The following is a 25,227-nucleotide window of genomic DNA, read 5'->3' on the forward strand; positions in this document are numbered from 1 at the left end:
CTGGCTCTAGCCTATTACAACAGCTTCCTTTACACCAAGCTCCCACTGCTCTCTCATCTCCAGATATACTGAACTTCTTCCAGTTCTTTGCACTTGCCACACAGCTTCGCATATGTGCCTCCCTCAGCAGGGATGTTTTATTCTTCTCTGGTAGCTGACTCATCTACTTTTCAGTTTTCCTGAGTAATTCCTACAAATCCTCCTATAAATTTAGTATCTAGTAAGTATCTTCTAGTAGTTGTCACAGTTCTGATTTTACATTTTACATACTACTATGCAGTAAGCTTACTGAGGGCAGGGATCTTGACTGTTTTTAGATCCCGCAGGACCTACCATAGGCCATGGCACACTGGTAGGCAGTATAAACATTTTTGGAAAAAAATAATAAAGGTGAAAGCAAGTAAATGTTATATGTGAAGCTTGGTGTGGAGAGCGACATCTTTCTTTCAGAGAATTCACGAGAAACTGGCTAGTGCTACATGCCTACCCTCCAAAGCTTTGCCCTGAATCTTTCAGTGAGCACAGGGAAGAAAGAAGTACCCACACAAAGCTCTTCATCCCACAATTTCTGCCAGACTTTGGGAGGCGCCTGCGCACTGGCCTCACCGGAAATACGCCAGGGAGTGGGGGCGGGGCTCGGGTAGCCTAGGCAACATCCCGGAAATTGCGGCTGCGTTAACCTGTGGCGGGCCGGGCGGTTCTGGAGCCTGAAGTTTTAGTGGCGGTGGAGGAGGCTGTCGGGAAACGGCAAGGCAGGTTGCGAGGACGTGGCGGAGGCCTGCAGCCTGTAGCCCCAGAGAACCTTAGGGACCGGGCTGCAGGGCGGGGAAAATGGTGGCGGCCACCGCCTTCTGTTCCTGGGTCTCTAGGGGCCTGGGTGGAGGATCCTTACTATGAAAATCGCATCGCGACCCTGTGTTTTCCGAGTGTTTGTGTGTGTCAGGATGAGTGTCTGGGTGTATTGGTGTCTAGCGCGCTCCCCTTAGGCGCACCCCGAGTGTGCGCACCGCGGTCAGGCACTTGTGCACAGAGCTGGAAGTTGGGGGGTACCCTATTGTAGCTATCAAGGAATTTGCAGTCTAGCAGGAGACAGACTACTCAGGGTACTTGGGGACGGGGAGGGTCATTTCAGTCGACTGAATGGTCATGAAGATTTTATCAGGAGGGGTCGCTGGAATGAGTTTTGAGGAGTGAGTGAGCGCGTGGAGAAGGGAGTGAAAGTCTGAAGGGTGTTCCACGCGGAGCAGAAAGGATGGGTGGACTATTTGTGAAGGCGAGAGTTATAGGTGTGGGAGATTGAGAGGAGCAAAGACTGGAAAGGAAGGTCAGCCGGACCGCAAGGAGGGCAGAGGGTCCGAGTGCAAGATGAGTTGGATTCCTCTCTGCAGGGGGGAGCCATTAAAATCTTTTGGGGAAGAAAGTAAAGGGCTGAGAGCTATACTCCATCCTTATATCGGGGTAGAGGATTGATTGCAGGGACAGTGTTTGGAAAGAGGTCCTGTTTCCCTTTGGTCAGTTTTCCACTAGCCAGAGTGAATTTGCTAAATCTCATCGTAACTCTCCTTACCTGAAATCCTCCAGTGGCTTCCTATGGGTTCTTTAGGATAGTGTTCAAATTGCTGTAGCTTAGAGGGCCATGATCTGTCCTCTGCCTTTCTTTTTAACCTCTTTCTAGCCTCTCGCCTTTTGAAATCTGTTAGTCATACTGAACTCAAACCCTTTGTAAATGCCTTTTCTCCCACCAGGACCATTCTTTCCCCCACTTCTAGCTTTATTCACACTTTAGCTCTCAGCTTAAACATTTTGGGAGCAATTAGAGGGATGTAGTGGTCTTTTCTTACTGTGTAGAGTAAGTTAGGTATTAACATGACACTGAGTTTACTTCCTTTTTATTGTAATTACTCATTTTAATTGTGGTCTTCTGATAAACCCTGAGCTCTGTGAGGGTGCAGACTATTTTACTTTCTTGTATTTTGTGCCTGGCTCTTGCCAGGTGCTTTCAAAATATTTGTTGAAATAATGGATAATGAAGTGGCAAATAAGTGAAGAAGTTCAATTAGGAGAAAGAGCTTGAACAAAAACATTCGTAGTAGAGATGAAGAGGGGACAGATGAGAGAGATATTTCGGGGAAAGAATGAATAGATTCGGTATCTGATTGGCTAAGAGACAAGGACTAGAAGGTGATGCTAAAGTTTTAAACTGGAGCAACCAGAAGGATGGTAATTCTGTAAGTTCAGCTGAGTTCAGACATTTACCGCGCATGCCAATTATATATCAAGAACTAGAGGTTGGTGGGGAGGGGACATGGATGATAAGCTGTATTTTGTCTACACTGTATGTGAGATAATTTGGGAGATATACACAGAAGGCAGTTGGAAATGAGCATTTAGTGTGTTGAGGAAAAATGTGGATCCTTGATTTGGGGCTCATTTTCACAGTGTGTTTATGTGCCCATTGCATTTGTAGCTTTGTTCAAGGGTATGAGTGAGATTACTGAGGGAAGATGTGAACTCCTTTCTTACTTTCTTGTAAGCTCCACGAGAGCTCGTACCACATTAGACCTGTTTATTTACTGTTTTATCTCCAGTGCCTGGTCAGTGTCTGGCATGTGATAGATTCTCAGAAACAATTATTGGATGAAGAGAGAGGGTGTCCAATGGAAAGATAAGAGGATTGGGATAGAACCATGTGAAGCTTTTTGATTATGTGGTATCTGAGGAGGGGCCAGCAGAGCCTGCAAAGAAAAGGAGAGACTAATAGGAGAGAAACCGAGAGAAAGAGTGTCGTGGAAACGAGGGAGGGGAGGGCTTCCGGGAGTGGGAGTCTATAGAGTTGGAAAGGGCTTGAGAGGTCAGAAGGCACCAATAATTTTATCAGTTAGAAAAGTATTAATATTTTAGATTTTCTCCAAACAGGCCTAGATTTTCTGGGCTGTGCTGATGTTGTACTTCTTAGTACTATAAACCATCAGATTATCTCTACAGTCTCACATTTCAGCATGTAAACTATAGCTCCCTTATGGTATCTGATTTCTGTAAATAGCTCAAAATCTCTTTGTTAGACCACAGAGTCTGATCCTGGGTTAAGAAAAATATGGCCACTTGTATTGGTGATGTTTAAGAGAACACTTTTCAGTGCAAGGGTGGTTCCCACGTTACAGATTAGTTCTCCCTTTGTGGTCTTAGCACACACAGGCTGGAATTTAGCTTGGCCAGTATATTTGTCTCCTGTGCTGTATAACAAATTACCACAAACCTAGGGGCTTAAAACAATACTCATTTATTATCTCACAATTTCTGTGAGGCAGGAATTTGGATATAGTTTAGCTGGGAAGGGTGCTTAGGGTCTCACAAAGTTACGATTAAGGTGTTGGTGGTCTACATTCTCATCTAGAACCGAGCTGGGGAAAAGTCTGCTTCCAGGCTCACCTCACTTAGGTTGTTGGCAAAATTCCTTTCTCTGTGGCTGTATGCCTGAGGGGTCTTTTTACTGACTTTCTGCTCAGGGCTGCCTACAGTTGTCTGAGTTCCCTGCCATGTGGCCCTTTTCACAGGCAGTCACAAGTGGCAATTGGCTTCTTCAAGGCCAGCAGGAGAGACTCTCTTGCTCTACTCTCAGAAGACAGAGACTTGTATAACATAATGTAATCACAGGAATGATATCTCCTCACATTTGCCTTCTTTTATTGGATAAAACAAATCACAGGGGGAAAAAAACCCAAACAATTCATGGATCCTGTCTAAACTCAAGGGTAAGGGATCATATGATGGCATTATTCACTGCAGGTCATCTTGGAGTAGTAACCACAGCCAGCTTTGCTAGGCTAAATTGAAGTTAAAAAAAAAAAAATGAAAACAGTTGTATACTGTCGTAGTCCATTCAGACTTCCATAACAAGTACCAGAGACTAGGTAGCTGATAAATGAGAAATTTTTTCCTCACAATTCTGGAGGCTGTGAAGTCTAGGATCAAGTCTCCAACATGGTCATGTTCTGGTAAGGGCCCTCTTTCTGGTTCATAGCCGCCACCGTCTTGCTGTGTCCTCACATGGTGAACGGGGTTAGGGATCTCTCTGGAGCCTCTTTTATGACAGCACTAGTCTCATTCATGAGGGCTCTGCCTCTGAAAGGCCCCACTTCCCAAAGTTCCCACTTCCTAATACCATCACTTTTGGGGGTTAGGATTCAACGTGAATTTTGAGGGGACACATTCAGACCATAGCATATACCTTCATTTCATTTCTGTTTTTGTCAGTGAATATGGGGTTTTTTTGGATGTTACATTTTCTTATGCTAAAATTGATAACTGTTCACATTCCCACAAATAATACTCAGGCATTTGTTCAGTTGTTTATATTAATTTCTATATCTCTTTGCTCAAGAAAAGTTCCGTTTGGATACATTATATTTATCATCAGAAGTTACCATTAGTGTACACATAGCTATGATTTAAAAAATAATTGCTTTTCCTAAATTTCTGTTACTGTTATATGGAGGGCCTCACTACTGAAAGAAGTATGTGGGCCTTTTGACTGCTCATAAGCTTTTGCATACTTCAGACTCATGGTTGGTTTTTCAGAATTGAGGCTGTTAGAATTTCAGCCTCGGGGTAAGTATAGTATTTTAAATAATATAACTTGAAATGAATTATTATAAGAGTAATATGGGTTCATTGTAGAAAATCTGGAAAATGTAGAACCAACCGGAGATAACTCAGTATTAGTGCCATTTTCTAGGAAGTGCATTACATTTAGTTAGATCTGGTTTTGTTTTTTGGGTTTTTTTGGTGCAAAAGGTGGTTTTATTAAAGCACGAGGAAGGGACCCATGGGCAGAAAGAGCTGCTGCCGAGTCAGAGCTGGTTTTGAATATCACCTCCCAGCTCCCCATTATTATTTGTGTGACTTTGAGCAATATAAGATACTTAATCTCTCTAAGTCCCATTTTTCTCATTTGGGAAAGGACTAATAGTTGTTACTGACATCACTGTCATTAATCCTAAGTAGAACTTAGTATGTGTTAGGTAGGGGTTCTCCGCACCTTATGTATTTAATTAGTTCCGTTTTACAATTACTGGCAAAGTTGGGATGTGAACCCGACAGTCTGGTTTCAGACTGTACTCTTAACTACTGTGCCATATTGTTTCTCAAGACGGAATGTGCCTCATAGGGTTGTGGGATTAGATGTGAAATGCTTAGTATAAATAAGTGCTTAATAATGTATGTATAGTAATATCATTGAGAATATACTATATATGGAGTTCTGTATTCTACTTTTTACACTTAATTTTATGTGTTTTCTTGTGTCATTAAATATTTTTCTTAATACAGTTTTAATGGATGTATAATTCATCCAACAGATTTAGTGACATTTTATGATTCTCCTTTATTTCTGCAAAGTAAATTGAAGAGTGAGAGAGTTAAAGAGTAAGATGTATTAGAGTATTTAAAGAGTAAAATACGTTAGAAACTGTTTCTGAACAACTGTTATATTTTTCCATGTCTTTTTAATAACAACTTTATTAAGATATAACTTATATACCATGAAATTTACCCCTTAGAAGTCTACAGTTCAGAGCTTTTAAATAAATTTATAGAGTTGTGCATTGATTACCACTGACTCATTTTAGAACATTTTCATCACCTCAAAAAGAAACCCCATACCCATTAGCAATTATTCTCCATTCTCTCCTCCTTCCAGACCCTGCCAGCTACTTGTCTATTTTATGTCTCTATGGATTTGCCTATCCTGGACATTTTATATAAATAGAATCATACAATATATGGCCTTTGGCGTCTGACTTTTTTTTCTTGCCGTAATATTCTCAAAATAACGTAGCATATGTCAGTACTTTGTTCCTTATATTGCTAAGTAATATTCCATTGTATGAATACACATTTATTTATCCATTCACCAGCTGGTAAACATTTGGTATTTTTCTGCCTTTTGTCTGTTAAGAATATAATGCTGCTATAAATTCATGTGCAAGTTTTTGTATTGACGTCAGTTTTCAATTCTTGGGCGTATACCTAGGACTAGAGTTGTGGTAACTGTTTAACTTTTTCAGGAGCTGCCAAACTGTTTTCCAAAGTGGCCATGCTATTTTACATTCCCACTAACAATAAATGAGTATTCCAGTTTCTCTACATTCTCACCAACACTTGTTACTTCCACCTTTTTGATCATAACCATTCTAGTGGGTATGAGGTGGTATGTCCTTGTGGTTTTGATTTGCATTTCCCTAATGACTAATGATGCTGATCATTTTCTCATGTGTTTATTGGCCAGTTGTAGTATCTTCTTTGGAGAAATGTTCATTCAGCTCCCTTAGCCATTTAAAAATTGGAGTATTTGTGTTTTTATTGGTGAATTGTTTCTTTTATATATCCTGGATCCAAGTTTCTTATCAGATAGGATTTGCAAATATTTTCTCCCATTCTGTTGGTTGTCATTTAATTTTCTTTTTTTAAAGTTTATTTTATTTTATTTTATTTTTTTTATTTATTGGACAGAGAGAGACAGCCAGCGAGAGAGGGAACACAAGCAGGGGGAGTGGGAGAGGAAGAAGCAGGCTCCTAGGGGAGGAGCCTGATGTGGGGCTTGATCCCACAGCACTGGGATCACGCCCTGAGCCGAAGGCAGACGCTTAATGACTGTGCCACCGAGGTGCCCCGTCATTTCATTTTCTTGTTGGTATTTTTTGAAGCACAAAAGTTTTAAATTTTGATGGAGTCCACTTTATTTTTTCTTTGGTTTCTTGTGCTTTTAGTGTTATATCTAAAAAGCAATTGCTTAACCCAAGGTTCGTGAAGATTTGTGCTTATGTTTTCCATTGGGAGTTTTGTGCTTTTAGCTCTTAGATTGAAGTTGGTTATTTATTTTTAGTTAATTTTTATATATGTTATGACATAGAGGTCTTAATTCATTCTTTTTCATACGGATCTCCAGTTGTCCCAGCACCATTTATTGATAAGACTGTTCTTTCCGTATTGAATTGTTTCTTGCCACCTTTGTTGAAAATAAACTGACCACACATGTGGTGAGCACTCGGTGTTACATGCAACTGATAAATTCAATATTGAACACTACATCTGAAACTAATGATGTACTATATGTTGGCTAATTGAATTTAAATAAAAAATTTGTTAAAAAAGAAAATAAACTGACCATAAATGTAAGGGTTTGTTTTGGACTTTTTGGTCTATACTATTCCATATCTTCTATTTATTTATTTGGGTTTTTTTTTGAAATATTTTATTTATTTGAGAGAGAGAGAGAGAGTAGGAGCAGGGGAAAAGGGCAGAGGGAGAGGGAGAATCAGACTCTCCACTGAGCAGGGAGCCTGAGGTGGGGGGTGGGGTTTGATCCCAGGACCCTGAGATCATTACCTGAGCTGAAGGCAGACACTTAACAGACTGAGCCACCTAGGCGCCCTATTTGTTTATTTTTGAAAAAGATATTTGTTTATTTGAGAGAGAGAGCACGTGTGCCTGCTTGCACACGCGCGCACACACACATACACACACACAGACACACACACATGAGTTGGGGGAAGCACAGAAGGAGAGAATCCTTAAGCGGACTCCCTGCTGAGCACATGGAGCCTGAAGCAGGACTTGATTTCTTTCTTTTCTTTTCTCTTTTCTTTTCTTTTCTTTTCTTTTCTTTTCTTTTCTTTTCTTTTCTTTTCTTTTCTCTTTCTTTTCTTTCTTATTATATTACGTTAGTCACCATACAGTACATCCCTGGTTTTTGATGTAAAGTTCGATGATTCATTAGTTGCGTATAACACCCAGTGCACCATGCAATATGTGCCCTCCTTACTACCCATCACCAGTCTATCCCATTCCCCCACCCCCCTCCCCTCTGAGGCCCTCAGTTTGTTTCTCAGAGTCCATAGTCTCTCATGCTTCATTCCCCCTTCTGATTACCCCCCTTTCTTTATCCCTTTCTTCCCATACCGATCTTCCTAGTTCTTATGTTCCATAGATGAGAGAAATCATATAATTGTCTTTCTCTGCTTGAGTTATTTCACTTAGCATTATCTCCTCCAGTGCCGTCCATGTTGCAGCAAATGTTGAGAACTCGTTCTTTCTGATAGCTGAGTAATATTGCATTGTATATATGGACCACAACTTCTTAATCCAGTCATCTGTTGAAGGGCATCTCGGCTCCTTCCACGCTTTGGCTATTGTGGACAATGCTGCTATGAACATTGGGGTGCATATGGCCCTTCTCTTCACTATGTCTGTATCTTTGGGGTAATTACCCAGTAGTGCAATGGCTGGGTCATAGGGTAGCTCAATTTTTAACTTTTTAAGGGACCTCCACACTGTTTTCCAGAGTGGCTGTACCAACTTGCATTCCCACCAACAATGTAGGAGGGATCCCCTTTCTCCACATCCTCTCCAGCATTTGTTGTTTCTTGCCTTGTCCATTTTTGTCATTCTAACTGGCATAAGGTGGTATCTTAGTGTGGTTTTGATTTGAATTTCCCTGATGGCTAATGATTTTGAACATTCTTTCATGTGTCTGTTAGCCATTTGTATGTCATCATTGGAAAAGTGTCTGTTCATATCTTCTGTCCATATTATGATTTGTTTATTTGTTTCTCGTGTATTGAGTTTGAGAAGTTCTTTGTAGATCTTGGATACCAGTCTTTTATCTGTGTGTCATTTGCAAATATATTCTCCCATTCCGTGGGCTGCCTCTTAGTTTTTTTGACCGTTTCCTTGGCTGTGCAGAAGGTTTTTATCTTGATGAAGTCCCACAAGTTCATTTTATCTTTTGTTTCTTTTGCCTTTGGAGATGTGTCATGAAAAGGGTTGCTTTGGCCAATGTCGTAGAGGTTGCTGCCTATGTTCTCCTCTAGGATTTTGATGGATTCCTGTCTCACATCGAGGTCTTTCATCCATTTGGAGTTTATTTTTGTGTATGGTGTGAGAGAGTAGTCAAGTTTCATTCTTTTGCATGTAGCTGTCCAATTTTCCCAGCACCATTTATTGAAGAGACTTTTTTCCACCGGATGTTTTTTCCTGCTTTATCAAAGATTAGTTGCCGAAAGAGCCGAGGGTCTATTTCTGGGTTCTCTATTCTGTTCCATTGGTCTATGTGTCTGTTTTTGTGCCAGTACCATGCTGTCTTTGTGATCACAGCTTTGTAGTACAGCTCGAAATCCGGCATTGTGATGCCCCCAGCTTTGTTTTTCCTTTTCAACAGTTCCTTGGCGATTCGGGGCCTTTTCTGTTTCCATACAAATTTAAGGACTATTTGTTCCAGCTCTTTGAAAAATGTCCTCAGTATTTTGATCGGGATAGCATTGAAAGTGTAGATTGCTCTGGGTAGCATGGACATTTTAACTATGTTAATTCTTCCGATCCATGAGCGTGGAATATTTTTCCATCTTTTTGTGTCTTCAAAGTCTTTCAAGAGTGATTTATAGTTTCTAGAATATAGGTCCTTTACGTCTCTGGTTAACTTAATTCCAAGGTAACGTATGGTTTTTGGTGCTATTGCAAATGGGATGGATTCCCTAATTTCTCTTTCTTCAGTCTTATTATTCGTGTATAGAAATGCAACTGATTTCTGAGCATCGATTTTGTATCCCGCCACATTACTGAATTGCTCTATAAGTTCTAATAGTTTGGGCGTGAAATCTTTTGGATTTTCCATATAGAGTATCATGTCATCTGCGAAGAGAGACATTTTGACTTCTTCTTTGCCAACTTGGATACCTTTGATCCCTTTTTGTCGTCTGATTGCTGTTGCAAGGACTTCTAGTACTATGTTGAATAATAGTGGCGAGAGTGGGCATCCTTGTCGTATTTCCGATCTTAAGGTAAAGGCTTCCAGCTTTTCCCCATTGAGAATATTTGCTGTAGGCTTTTCATAGATGGTTTTTATGAGATTGAGGAATGTACCCTCTATCCCTACACTCTGAAGGGTTTTAATCAGGAAAGGATGGTATTTTGTCAAATGCTTTTTCTGCATCTATTGAGAGAATCATATGATTTTTGGCTTTTTACTTCTGGATAAAATCTAAGACACCGAACGATTTGCGGATGTTGAACCACCCTTGCATCCCAGGGATGAATCCCACTTGGTCATGATGGATAATCCTTTTAATGTACTGTTGGATTCTATTAGCCAGGATCTTCTTGAGGATTTTGGTGTCCATATTCATTAGGGAAATCGGTCTGTAATTCTCCTTTTTGATGGGGTCTTTGCCTGGTTTGGGGATCAAGGTAATATTGGCCTCATAGAATGAGTTTGGTAGCTTTCCTTCTGTTTCTATTTTTTGAAATAGCTTTAAGAGAATAGGTATTATTTCTTGTTTGAATGTTCAGTAGAATTCCCCAGGAAAACCACCCGGGCCTGGAGTTTTGTTTTTTGGAAGGTTGTTTATCACTCTTTCAATCTCTTCATAATTAATTGACCTGTTTAAAAAAATCAATTTCTTCCTGTTTCAGTCTTGGTAGTTTATAGGTTTCCAGGAAGTCCTCCATCTCTTCTAGATTGCTTAATTTATTGGCATAAAGCTGTTGATAAAAGTTTCTAATAATCCTTCCAATTTCATTGGTGTTGGATGTGACCTCTCCTTTTTCATTCATAATTTTATTAATTTGGGTCCTTTCTCTATTCTTTTGGATAAGTCTTGCCAGTGGTCTGTCAATTTTATTAACTCTCTCAAAGAACCAGCTTCTAGTTCTGTTGATATGCTCTACTGTACTTCTGGTTTCTAATTCATTGATTTCTGCTCTAATCTTGGTCAACTGCTTCCTCGTGCGTGGATTAGGCCTGTCCCTCTGTTGCTGTTCCAGCTTCTTGAGGTGAGAATATAAAAACTGCATTTTAGATTTTTCTATTCTTTTGAGTGAGGCTTGGATGGCTATGTATTTCCCCCTCAGGACTGCCTTTGCAGTATCCCATAGGTTTTGGACCGTAGTGTTTTCATTCTCGTTGGTCTCCATAAATTGTTTAAATTGATTTTTGATTTCCTGGTTTATTGAGTCATTCCTGAGCAGGATGGTTCTTAGTCTCCAAGTGTTTGAGTTTCTTCCAAATTTTTCCTTGTGGTTGAGTTCCAATTTCAAAGCGTTGTGGTCTGAGAATATGCAGGGAATAATTTCAGTCTTTTGCTATCGGTTGAGACCTGTTTTATGACCCAGAACATGGTCTATTCTTGAGAATGTTCCATGGGCATTAGAATAGAATGAGTATTCTTTGGTTCTGGGGTTTAGTGTTCTATATATATCTATGAGGTCCAACTTGTTGAGTAGGGTATTCAAAGCTCTTGTTTCTTTGCTGATTTCTTGCTTAGGTGATCTGTCTATTTCTGATAGTGGAGTGTTGAGATCCCCTACTATTAGCGTATTTTTATCTATATGTCTCTTTATTGTGGTTAAGAGTTGGCTTGTGTATCTTGCTGCTCCCCTGTTGGGGGCCATATATATTTATAATTGTCATATCCACTTGTTGGATACATCCTTTAAGAATAATATAGTGCCCTTCTGTGTCTCTAACTATAGTCTTTAGTTTAAAATCTAATCTGTCTGATATGAGAATTGCTACCCCAGCTTTCTTTTGAGGTCCATTGGCATGAAAGATGGTATTCCATCCCTTTACTTTCAGTCTGAATGTATCTTTAGATTCGAAATGAGTCTCTTGTAGACAGCAAATGGATGGGTCATGTCTTTTTATCCAATCTGCAACCCTGTGGCACTTTATGGGAGCATTTAGGCCATTTACATTGAGACTGATTATTGAGAGATATGATTTTAATGATGCCATGTTGCCAGTAAAGTTTTTGTTTCTATAGATTGTGACTTTCTGTTCTGTATCACTCTTGGGGCCTTTTTACTTTTATAGAACCCCCCTTAATATCTCCTGTAGGGCTGGTTTCGTGGTTACGAAATTGGTCAATGACTGGTGATTCTGGAAGGTCTTTATTTCTCCATCCATTCTGAATGACAGCCTTGCTGGATAAAGGATCCTTGGCTGCATGTTTTTCTCTGAAAGAGCTTTAAATATGCTCCCCCAACCCTTTCTCTCAATCCAGGTCTGTGTAGACAGGTCTGACGTAATTCTGATACCTTTGCCTTGGTACGTGAGAAATTTCTTTTCCCTGGCCGCTTTCAGTATTGTATCTTTGGATCTAATATTTGTGAATTGCACTATGACGTGACGTGGCATAGGTTTGTCGTGGTTGAGCTTGGGAGGGGTCCTTTCTGCCTCTTGGACAGGAATGTTTGTTTCCCTTGCTACATTAGGGAAGTTTTCAGCTACAATTTGTACAAATATCTCTTCTAGACCTCTGTTTTTCTCCACCCCCTCGGGGATACCGATGATTCTGGTATTGGAACGTTTCATCGAGTCACTAATCTCCCGTAACCTACATTCCTGTGCATGGATTTTTTTGAGTCCAGATTCTATTTTAGCTTTTTCTCCTACTAACCCATCCTCCAATTTGCTGATTTGTTCTTCTGCCTCATTCACCCTGGCCATCAGAGCCTCTAGTTTTGACTGCATTTGGCTCATAGAATTTTTGATTTCTGCCAGATTCGCTCTCATTTCCGCCCTTAGAGATTCTATATTCTCATTAACATTTTTGTTAATACTTTTTTCAAGTCTGCACATCATCTCGACCATTGTTACTCCGAATTCCATTTCTGATAATTTGGTTATATCCGTATCCATTAGTTCTGTGGCAGAGGCCACAGACTCATTGTTTTTTCTTTGCTGGGTGGTATTTCTCTTTCTCGTCATTCTGATGAGGAGAGGTTGCGGGGTTGTCCAGAGCCCAAATTATTGACCGGGACCCAGGCAGTGCGCCCTTGTTTTATAGGGACCTTAGGGATGTGGGCTTCTTGATTTTTCAGCCTGCCTTCTGGCGGAGGGGCCTGCTGCGCTGATACTCAGGCAACCCTGTTTGAGTAGTCTCCGTGTCCCTGCAAGGGGGGATGGGGGTGGGCACACTGTGAGCCGGTCTTTCCAGGCTTTTGTTCTCTGGCGGCTTTCCCTGGCGGCTTGCTGTGCCTCTTCTGAGAGAGCAGCGTAGGCCGAATCTCAGTCTCTGTCTCAGAACAGAGGGAACGCGGACTGTTCTCCACTGATGTTCTGGCCACTTTAACTCTGTTTCTGTTGGTGCTGCTCAACCCTGCAGCGTCCCGGGATGTGCATCCCACACCCGGCGTCCCAGCCCTCACTTCCCAGGCCTGCGCGTCTGTGTCCTTTGTGTTTCTAACACCGCCTGCCGCCCCCGCACGCTCCTGGAGCTCCCGGTCTCAGTCTGGTTCCAGTGAGCGCACCGGAGCTCGGAGCTCCGTCAGAAGTCTGGCGGCGCGCGTTCCCCGCTCACGGTCTCAGTCTGTTCTCTCGCAGGTGCCGTCCCTCCCCCATGCAAGTGGCTACCGCTTCCCGGTGCCCGAACGCGGCGGCTCCCTCCCCCTTCCGTTTATCTTCCGATATTTGTGCGCCGTTTCGCGGCTCCCCGCTTCGTACCTCGATACTCATCGCTGGAGATGTTCATTTGTAGAGATCCAGATGTATCTTCCTGCGTCTCAGGCTGGTTCCGTGGATGTTCAGGCTGGTCTGGTACCTATCCAGCTCGACTCAGGGGACCAGCTGAAAAAGAGGTCCCCTACTCCTCCGCCATCTTAACTCCCTCAGGGCTTGATATCTTGACCCTGAGATCATGACCTGAGTGGAAAGCAAGATTTGGTTGCCCAGCCAACAGAGCCACCTAGACACTTTCCTATTCTGTATCTTTTAAAATGGTATTTATGGTTCTGCCACTTAGTGTGTGACCTTCACAGTTGGTTAATTCTGTGTCCCTTAGCTTTCTCATCTGTAAAATGAGTAATAAATAGTAAATACTTAATGGAATTGCTGTTAGGGTTAAAGGAAATTCTGTGTGGGAAAAGCGTACTTAGAACAGAACCTGACTCGTGTTAGCTAATGCCATCATTATCACCACCTCCACTGTCATGAGCATAAACACTATCACCGTAGGACAAATTAAATATTATTCCCTAACTCAAATGTGACTTATCTCTTTTGCTGGATTATAAATCCTGAAAATAGATAACATGTTTGAAGAGTCAATGTCATTGATAAGACAAAGCAAAAAGGACTGAGGAGAAGCTCTTGAAAATATTTGCATTTAGATGTTTTTTATTACAATAGACTAAATCATTTTTAAAAAAATATACTTAGGAAGACACTACCGTCTTTGTTCTAGGACAATTTGGAATAAGGGGGTCAGCTGGAAAGTTCTGTAATTATTTAGGTGTGTAATGAAGTTTTGGAATGGGAGTCTTGTATCTGTGTTGTTTGTTGAAAGTTACATATATGTATTGCAAAATCCTAGTATACAGGGATTATGAGTCTGTTCTAATTTTGTGTAATATTTAGTCCAGTGTCCTTAGCGTTGCTATTTTAAGAGTGCCAAGCAAACGTTGGCAATTTCCAAATGCTAGTTTAATATCAGTAGTCACCCCTATTTAGTATTGTGTGGAAATATACTGGAAATGATATAGCTCATTTGTTTTCTAAAATTTAGCCACCTTTATTTTAGGTAAATACGGTAGGTATCTGGTAGTGATTTTAAGGGCTAGGGTGCTTCACAAAGAACTCCAACTGTCTTTGCCTTTTTCCTTTTGTTTTCAGGTTGTTAGCGTGTGACTGACATTTTCTCTGTTAATTGTGAAGTTTGTAACTGATGACAAAGCTTATGCCTGTTGTCTAGCTCTGTGCTTTAGGTCGTAATTTGTATTCCTGAAGTTCTTTATTAAGCAAATATACATAAGTCATTAATTTGAAACCTGTTTTGTTATAGTTATCAGTACAGCTTTCTAATTGTGAAGTGAAAGAACCAAGTATGTTGGTAGACTGTTCCTTTCATTATGCTTAAAATTTTCTTCTGACACTTTAAAGTTTATTTTCCTAGATGTCTTTGTCCCCGTCCAGGGATACTTTATTACCACTTTTTCCTGTATTTTAAAAATGTCATATGATTCTTGCTTCTAGATGTCACTTGTCAGAGTGAACCGTTATGGTCCCCGGGGAGGAGGAAGGAAAGTACTGAAGGTAAAGAAGAAGAAAACATCAGTGAAGCAAGAATGGGATGTAAGTCTAGATGGGATAATAAACCTGTAAGATTGCTCTGGAGGAATAGGTATGATGGCACGGCCCTGGTCACTTGAGACAGTGCTCCGAATGTGATAGGGTGGAATGGGTTTTGGGGCATGTTATATTCCAGGTCTTGGAAGGAAGAGCAGAATCCTTTGGGGATTTTTAAAGAATCTACATATCAAGGTCTTAACCTCTGCCTCTAGAAAGGGTATCTTAAGAGGGTGGGGAGTATGTTTTTAAAAAGTCCCTCCCGCCTCCACTTGGAGAACTCACTGCTTTAAGGCAAGTGGAGCTAACCTGTGTCACTGAAGTCTGAATTTTTTGGGTGCTTTTTAAAGATTTGCCCATAGCAACAAGTGATATCATAATCATATGAGTCGCATTTGGCTGAAAAAGTGAGTGTTTCTTGTTCTCTTACTCCTTGAATTTTTTTTTTTCACCTCCAGAAGCTGGGTCAGTTTCAGTACAAAGGTTTTCTTAAGATGTAAGACAAGTCTCAAGTACCTGGGATGTATGACCCCTGGCTCCCACTCTGATTACTGTTTGGTATTATCAAGGGCATCTTTATCTTTTGCAGCTTGGTACTTTACTTTGAACCGTGACACTTTAGGTGCTTTTATTTTCTGTTTTGGAGAGCAACTAGTCAGGGACTACTTTGGATCTCAGGGATTCTTTTGGACTTGGAAATTTCTGGGCAAACCGACAGCCTTTTTGGAGTGTCTGAGGGACTTACCTATGTTTGTATTGGTTTGTTGTCATCTGATTGGCTATAAAATATTATAAGGGTGTGATTCTAAGGCAATGAAACTGAATAAAAGGAAAAAAAATGCATGGGATAACTGAAAAGCTGTCCACTTCGGAGTGATTATTGTGGGAAATTTAGTATTTATTCTGATATGCTGCTATTGCTCAAAGCATAATTGAAACCTACCATTTGAAATTGCATCTTCCTCATTTGCTTTTTATTATCTCCAGTGCTGGAAAAATCTGTTTTTTTGTAGACTGAGCTTGGAAGTGGTTTTAAGTCACTTGGAGTAAATGGTAAATGAAGGAGGAGAGATCAAACTGAGTAATACTGTTTTGATAAAAATAGTGAGATGGTTTTTGAAATGGCTTATAAATTATATTTAAAGACAATTTCAGAAGAAAATTGTTTTAAGCAATAGTAGTATTAACAAAATTATATTTTCTCCCATGAGAACTAAGTCCAAGCATATCCCTTATATGCCAGAATTTTATTATGATTATTAAAAATAATTCTGAAGATCTTATGGTTATATCTTGTGCTTTTCTAAATTAATATGAAAGGAATAACAGGTTTTAGTATAGAAAACCCTTGAACTAAATATAAACTCTGGCCAAAAAATTAAGTCTTTGAATATATCAGAAGCTATTTCACCAGACCCAGTTCTCTGTATTTCCATTAGAAGTAGAACTCTAACTTGTTTTATTTCCTCCCTTCCCAAATCTTTATAACAAAATGGCTGAAGTCACTTTGGAGAGAGCCAGATTGTAAGGCAGCTACTTCAAGCTGTGTAGTCTGTGCATTGCACAATTCCAAGGGGTACTGTTTACATGGACCAGAATAATAATAGTAGCTCCTGGAGTTGTGGGGTGTGACCTGCCATGTTGGGTTAGTGCCTTCTTACAGAAGTGACTGTTTTCACATTTTATGAAATTATACAGTGTCCTCAATCTTTGTCCCTTATTATGTATGATATATTCTATGCTTAAGTTGTTTGCGTGCATACAAATTTAACTTCTATAGTGATCACAGTTTATCTTTTAGGAATCTTTAGAAGTGCCTCATTACCTGGAATGCAGTTTGAAAACTACAATTTTAGTTGAACTTACTCATTTTGAATTACATGCTACCCTGTTTTATTTGTTTTTTTAATATAATATATGCCTGCTTGGTAAATGTAGTGCTTATTTTCGGTAAGACACCTAAAAATAGCCTGTTATTTTTTGATAAGACAACTAAAAATAATCCATATTAATATTTAAATTGAGAATACTGGTTCTTGGACAGGAAGTCTTTTTGGTCCCAGGACTTTGAATCTGTTTTCAGCCTTTAAAATCCAGTATGTACTCATACCTAACCACATCTAAATGAACAATGTAAGTTCATGGATGTGACATAACTCTCTGAAGAATGTGAACAAATATGGTAAGAAGTTTGAATAATAAAACTAACATTTTATTTTAATTTAAATAAACACATTTGTTTTATATATTATGTAAAAATAGAAATAATTTTATTTCAATTTAAAATAGCAATTTTAGGGGCGCCTGGGTAGCGCAGTCATTAAGCGTCTGCCTTCGGCTCAGGGCGTGATCCTGGCGTTCCGGGATCGAGTCCCACATCGGGCTCCTCGGCTGGGAGCCTGCTTCTTCCTCTCCCACTCCCCTGCTGTGTTCCCTCTCTCACTGGCTGTCTCTCTGTCACATAAATAAAATAAAATCTTTAAAAAAAAAATAGCAATTTTATCTTGCTAAAATGTGATGACCAGACAAATCCCTTAACTCTTCAAAGAGAGGTTTCTTGGAGGTTCTGGCATATGGGATAAAAAGGTGTACAAGGCTTAAACTAATAAACGAAGGCTTTTGAGGGGTGCCTGGCTGGCTCAGTCAGTAGAGCATGCAACTCTTGATCTCAGAGTCATGAGTTTGGGCTGCACGTTGGGTATAGAGATTACTTTAAAAAAAAAAAATGTTAAAAAAATAAGAAAAAGACTTCTAAAATAAGGAAAACGAATTTATCAAAAATAAACTGAAATTGATTTTAAATGCTTTTTAACCTAGTTTAAAGAAAATTTTTCCTGTAAGAAAATTACCCAAAGAAAGTGAATAAACATTAAAATCCTATTTAAAAAAAAATCCAGTATATACTAATATTTTGTAAGAATTCTTTTTTTTGTTTTAAAGAAAGTTCTTCTTTTTTGCAGAATACTGTGAATGATCTAACAGTTCATCGGGCAACTCCTGAAGATCTGGTAAGTTTAATATCAAGAGTTAAGATTTGTTCAATGTTTTATTTGATATTTGGTTTCTGACCTTCAGAACAGAAACCAGAGGCACTTATATTTCATCTTGCATATGTCTATATAAAATTGAAAAGTATATCGTCTGGACTTCCGGATTCTACCTAGAAATGTCACTTAGCGTGTATTAAAATTTTATTAGATAGATTTAGTTTACAGTTCACATCTCTCTGGTCCAGTATTGCCCTGTGTATATCTATTGTCTTTTACTATGTATAGATATCTCTAGCCTTATTTACTATTACTTCCCTGTGCAAGCATACTGGTCTAGTCAGTGTACTAATTTACTCCTTGAATATGCCATGTATATTTCCACATTTGAGCCTCAATTCATGCGATTTTCTTTACTTGGAACGGTTTCTCTGCCTTCTTGTCTACCGTCCAAATCTTACTTTGCTTCCTTATCCTAGTTCAAGTATTACTTTTAAAAAGGTTTCTGCTATAGATTAAAAAAAAGCAGCTTTATTGAAATACAGTTCACTAGGATCCACCCTTTTAACATGTATAATCATTGGTTTTCAGTATATTCATAGAGTTATGTCACCATCATAATTTTCTAATTTAGAACATTTTCATCACTCCCTGAAAGAAACCCTGTACCCATTAACAGTCACGCTATATGCCCCCCTTCCTTCCAATCCCTGTCAATACCTAATCTGCTTTATGTCTTAATGGATGTGTCTACTCTGGAAATTTTTTAAAAATTATTTTTAAAAAGATTTTATTTATTTATTTTTGAGAGAGAGAGAGCATGAACACAGGTAGGGGGAGGGAGAGGGAGAAGCAGACTCCCCACTGAGCAGGGAGCCCACTGCAGGACTTGATCCCGGGACCCTAGGATCATGACCTGGGCCGAGGGTAGATGCTTAACTGAGGCGTCCCTATTCTGGACATTTCATGTAAATGGAATACAAGGTGTGTCCTTTTATGTCTAACATAATTTCTTCAAGGCTCATCCAATATTATAGCATGTGTCAGTACTTCATCCCTATTATTGCTGATACTGTTACATTGTATGGATATAACATATTTTATTTATCCATTTGTCTCTGTTGCTGGACATTTGGACTGTTTTCACCTTATGACTATTATGAATAAGGCTGCTATGAACATTGGTGTACAAGTTTTGTGTGAACATATGTTATCAGTTCTCTTGTTGTATACCTGGGAGTAGAATAACTGGGTCATATGGTTAACATTCTGAAGAGCTGCCAAACTGTTTTTCAAAGTGGCTGCACTATTTACATTCTTACCAGCAGGCATGAGGGTTCCAATTTTTCCATAGCCCTTGCCAACACATGTTATTACCATATTTTTGGTTTTAGTTTTCCTAGTGGGTGTAAAGTGGAATCTCATTGTGTTTTTGATTTGCTGTAGTGACTAATGATGTTAAACGTCTTTTGTGTGCTTATTAGCTATTTGTATTATCTTCTTTGGAGAAATGTCTATTTAGATTCCTTAGCCAGTTAAAAATTAGATTACTTGTGTTTTTGTTGAGTTGTAAGAGTTCTTTACCCATTCTGGATCCAAGTTCCTTATCAGATATATGATTTGTAAATATTTTCTCCCATTCTGTTGATTGTCTTTTCATTTTCTTGATGGTATTCTTTGAAGCATAAAATTTTTAATTTTGATGAACTCCAGTTTATCTATTTTTTCTTTTATCATCTGTGCTTTTAGTATCATATTTAAGAAACCATCCAAGATTATTGGATGATTTTTATTGGATTTTTATTGGATGATTGATTATTTTAGTTTTGTACTAAGTTTGAAGTTTTTTGAAGCTGCCCAACAATTGATAATCTCCTCAAAACTGTTGTCATACTTACTATGTATATGAGGCATTGTGTATGTGCTGTCTAGTGCGTTTTGTTTATCTTTATATGTACAGTTGGCCCTTGAACCATGTGGGGGGATGGGGTGCCAACCCCCTGCACAGTCAGAAATTCGTGTATAAGTTTTAACTCTCCCAAAACTTAACTTATAGCCTGCTGTTGACAGGAAGCCTTACTGATAGCATAAGCAGCTGATTAACACATATTTTGTATGTTATATGTATTATATACTGTCTTCTTCTTATTATTATGTTCAGTTTGCAACTGTATAGTACATAATTAGTTTTTGATGTAGTGTTCAATGATTCATTAATTTAGTATAACACCCAGTGCTCATTACAGTACATGCCCTCCTCAATACCCATTACCCTGTTACCTCCTTTCCCCACCCTCCTCACCTCTGAAATCCCGAGATTGTTTCCCAGGGTCCATAGTCTCTCTTGTTCATCTCCCTCTCTGATTTCTTCCCCTTTGGATTTCCCTCCTTTCCCGGGAACTGTGGTCCTCCATGCTATTGCTTATGTTCCATATATGAGTGAAACCATATGATAATTGTCTTTCTCTGCTTGACTTACTTCACTTAGCATAATCCCCTCAGCTCCATCCATGTTGACGCAAATGGTGGGTATTCGTCGTTTCTGATGGCTGAATAATATTCCATTGTATATATGTACCACATCTTCTTTATCCATTCATCTGTCAAAGGGCATCTTGGCTCCTTCCACGATTTAGCTATTGTGGACGTTGCTGCTATGAACATTGGGATGCATATGCCCCTTCTTTTCACTGCATCTGTATCTTTGGGGTAAATACCTAGTAGTGCAGTTGCTGGGTCATAGGGTAACTCTATTCTTAACATCTTGAGGAACCTCCATACTGTTTTCCATAGTGGCTGTACCAGCTTGCATTCCTACCAACAGTGTAAGAGGGTTCCCCTTTCTCCACATCCTTGCGAACATTTGTTGTTTCCTGTCTTGTTAATTTTTGCCATTCTAACTGGTGTAAGGTGGTATCTCATTGTGGTTTTGATTTATATTTCCCTGATAGCTAGTGATGTTGAGCATTTTTTCATGTGTCTGTTAGCCATTTGTATGTCTTGTTTGGAGAAGTGTCTGTTCATGTCTTCTGCCCATTTTTTGACTGGGTTATTAGTTTTTTGAGCGTTGAGTTTGAGAAGTTATTTATAGATCTTGGATATCAGCCCTTTATCTATAATGTTATCTTCTCCCATTCCGTGGACTGCCTCTTAGTTTTGTTGACTGTTCCCTTGCTGTGCAGAAGATTTTTATCTTGATGAAGTCCAAAAAGTTCATTTTTGCCTTGTTTCACTTGCCTTTGGAGGCATGTCTTGAAAGAAGTTACTGTGGCCGATGTCGAAGAAGTTACTGCCTATGTTATCCTCTAGGATTTTGATGGATTTCTGTCTCACATTGAGGTTAAAAACAGACACATAGACCAATGGAACAAAATAGCGACTCTAGAAATGGACCCTTAACTCTATGGTCAACTAATCTTTGACAAATCAGAAAAAAATATCAAATGGAATAAAGGCAGTCTCTTCAATGAGTCGTGCTGGGAAAATTGGACACCTACATATAGAAGAATGAAACTGGACCATTCCCTTACACCATACACAAAGATAAACTCAAAATGGATGAAAGACCTCAATGTGAGACAGGAATCCATCAAAATCCTAGAGGAGAATATATATGGTATTCTTACAAAAAAGTAAGCTAGAGAAAAGAAAATGTTATTAAAATCATAAGGAAAAGAAATTGCATTTACAGTGCTATACTGTATTTATTGAAAAAAATCCATGTATAGGTGGGTCTGCACAGTTCAAACCCGTGTCATTAAAGGGTCAACTGTATGTGTCCAGTCTTCCTGGGCAGGTTGTTAATGCTTTTGAGGGATAAAGGCTATATCTTGTATGTGTCCTTTGTGTCCTTAATACTCATTAAATATTTGTTGAGGATAATAATGATGTGCTACTGACTTAAATTTTTTTATTATGAAAAATTTCAAATTTACATGAAAATGGAGACAAAAGTATAAAGATCTCCCATGTACTGTTTACCCAGATATCATAGTTATTAAAATTTGGCCATAGTTGCTTCATCTTTCATACTCTTTCCTTCCTTCACTGTAGCATTTTAAAGCAAAGCCCAGAGAACATGTCATTTTACGCTAACATATTCAGTTAGCATTTTTAAGAATGTAGACCTTTCCTTATATAACCACAATGCCATTATCACACCTGACAAAAGTAACAATAATTTTCTGGTATTGCCTAATCCCAAGTCCATATTCATATTACCCCAGTTATCTCAAAAATGTCATCTTTGTGTTCAGAATCCTTACATAGCATTTGGTCATTGGTCTCTTAATGGACTGATTTCTTATTTACATAGTGAAAACAAAGCAGTACATTTTATTCATCTTCATAGTTCTGAACACTAAAGTGCTTGTAATGCCAATATCTGCTCCTATTCCTTAGCCACCTCAGTGAACTCCTCTCCTGTAACTCTTAAGCTGTGGCTCATATCTCTGCTTCAGGACTCCCACTTTTCTGGGGTTCTGCATTTCCAATGACCCACTTCCAAATGCAGCCATTGCAGGGCTATAAAAATACTTCATTGTTAGTTTTTGGTAGTGACGTGAGTATTAAGAAATGGGTGTGTCTTTGCCAAAGATTAGTCACTGGGCTTTGTGCCTTTTAAATTGTACTCAGTGTGAGTGTACGTGTGTATGTGTGTGTATGTAATTGTACATGTACACATATATGTAACTGAAAAGTTTAACAGAACAATCCTTAACTTTCTTATGTGTGATTTACTCTTACTATTTCTATTCTGTATTCTGTTTTATTTAAAAAATGTTGGTTTGACCCACTAATTGATTTTACTGCCCATTAAATGAAACCTGGCCTGTAGTTTGGAAAATAACATTTTATTGGATAGTCTTGTACAAAGGAAGTAGAAATTAATATTTTTTTCATTTTGTCTTTTTGCTAGGTCTACTATTTCTAGATACTTCTCTTTTTTTTAAATCACTTTTGAAGATTTAGAAGACTGAAAATTTTGGTTATGAATATATGTAAATATACACATTTTGGACCAGAAAAAAAATTTTTAAAGTGAACTAGATTAGGTGGTCCCACTACCTGAATAGGCAACTTCTTTGTTCCTGAAGCGTTCTTTTATGTTTTTTTCTTTTGTACAGATACGTCGTCATGAAATACACAAATCAAAGAACAGAGCATTAGTACACTGGGAACTACAAGAAAAAGCTTTGAAGAGAAAATGGAAGAAGCAGAAACCAGAAATTTCTAATCTTGAGAGAAGGAGATTGTCTATAATGAAGGAGGTAATGCTAAACTGCATTGTCTTTAGAGTTAGAGAAGAAAATGATAAGTAGGTTTCTCTCTTCCCCCCACAGATGTGATTCACATTGGAAGGACTTTAGTAAATGACTGTGTCCTTATACAATGATCTACACTTGGACTCTGAGAAAAGCAGCAGAGTGATGATTAGAGTCTAGTTTGGAGGTTTGAATTCCTGCTCAAAAGTTACTGTTTATGTGACTTGCCTGATTGTACTGTTATGAGATTTCAGTGATATATACTAACAAACTGACTAATACATTCCTTGGCACATAATTACTGCCTTATATACATATATAACTGCAATAATTATTTTTCTCAGTTCACACACAGGGCTATTAGATTGATTACTTTGCAAAAAAAAAAAAAAAGTGTGATTGTCCAGCAAATTAGTAAGCCACTTATCTTTGGCTTAATCTTTTGCCAGATATAGGGTATTTGCATAAGTAATCAGATATGTAGGAATAAATAATATGGCAAATAAGACGAAGCTACAGCAAAAAAACTTTTTATTTGAGATGAAATTATTGAAAAAGAAATATACTTTGTAGTGTCGCTTCTTGTTCATTGTTGAAACTTATGGCACTTGACTGTCTGGGTGACCTTTTACTGCAGCTTTAAATCACTCTGTCTTTTGAGAACTTCATTAGGCTCGTTAGTGAAAGGTAAAAGTCTTAATCTTATATATCATCAGGAAGAATTCTATTTCCCAGATAAATTGGACTTGTAAAAAGAACAGTAGATTGAGAGAATATGGTTCTTTACAGATAAGTTTCTTTTGATAATCTTGGACAAGGTATGTGTATTTGAATATCATGTAGTAGTTCTCAGTGACCAGAAAAAAAGGCAGCCCCTTTGAGGCAGCTCTGGGCTTTTGTGTCCCATCTCTAGTGGCTCCTGCTCATGTCCTTAATTGCTCATGGCCTGAAGGAATGGATGTGGTAGAAGTAGGGATTGAAGGAAAAATGGTGGGAGAGGATGAGTGAAGTCTCTCTGCCTTCCCTCCAGTGCCATTCCTCAGGCTCTGGTGTCGTGGTTCTCAACGCGGACTGCACATTAGATCAATCAGTGTTGAGATCTTCCATTAAAAAAAATCACTGTATCTGGACTCAGATATATCTGTACTCAGATAATCTGATTTAGTGGACCTGTGATGTGGCCTCAGTTAAGTATTTTTTTAGACAGTTTTTATGTACTTCTAATTCATTGCCAGCGTTGAGAACGTCTGTTGTTAGTAAGATCGAATATTTCCATTTAACAATATGTTTTGGAGGTTATCCCATGTCAGTATTTAGAAATCTACCTTTTGTTTTTAATGGCCAGGTAATATACAGATGTACCACAATTTATGTGTCTAGTGCTTTATTTGTGCAAACTTTGGAAGTGTATTGGACTATAGTTTAGGCTTCTAGTTAAGAAGATATATTGGTTTAAACAAAATAGAAATCTATTTCTCTTTATGAAACATTTCAGAGGGAACTGGTAATTGGTAGGATCTCTGGGGTCCTTTATACCAGGGCTTCCATCTCTGAGTAGAGAATGGCTGTTCCAGCTTCCTTCAGCTGTATTCCAGCCAGCATGAAAAGGGAGAGAGAATGCATGCTACTCCTTTTACATATCACCCAGAAATTCTGGTTTATATCCCACTGTCCAGAAATTCATCACCTGACCATTCTCACCTAGAATGATAGTTAGGAAATCTAGCTGTGTACTTGGCTAAAACTTGGGAATGCTGCTGTTAAAAAGAAAATGAAAAGGGGCACCTGGGTGGCTCATCATTAAGCATCTGCCTTCAGCTCAGGTCATGATCCCAGTGTTCTGGGATTGAGCCCTGCT

The 25,227-nt window shown here is 38.9% G+C and overlaps 1 protein-coding gene across 3 annotated transcripts in view; it reads left to right on the forward strand.

Moving 5' to 3' along the window:
* Window positions 1-655: 655 nt before the first annotated feature.
* SPICE1 (spindle and centriole associated protein 1) overlaps window positions 656-25,227 on the forward strand; it is a 75,837-nt gene continuing 51,265 nt past the window's right edge. For all 3 annotated transcript variants that reach the window (XM_045785170.2, XM_045785171.2, XM_045785172.2), the window contains exons 1-4: window positions 656-752; window positions 15,026-15,124; window positions 18,079-18,126; window positions 23,232-23,375. In XM_045785170.2, coding sequence (XP_045641126.2) covers window positions 15,026-15,124; window positions 18,079-18,126; window positions 23,232-23,375 — 291 coding nt within the window. In that variant the 5' untranslated portion in view covers window positions 656-752. The remainder of the gene's footprint in view (window positions 753-15,025; window positions 15,125-18,078; window positions 18,127-23,231; window positions 23,376-25,227) is intronic.

The sequence above is a fragment of the Ursus americanus genome, chromosome 4, assembly GCF_024610735.1.
Source record: "Ursus americanus isolate L20-20 chromosome 4, mUrsAme1.1.p, whole genome shotgun sequence".
Classification (NCBI taxonomy): domain Eukaryota; kingdom Metazoa; phylum Chordata; class Mammalia; order Carnivora; family Ursidae; genus Ursus; species Ursus americanus.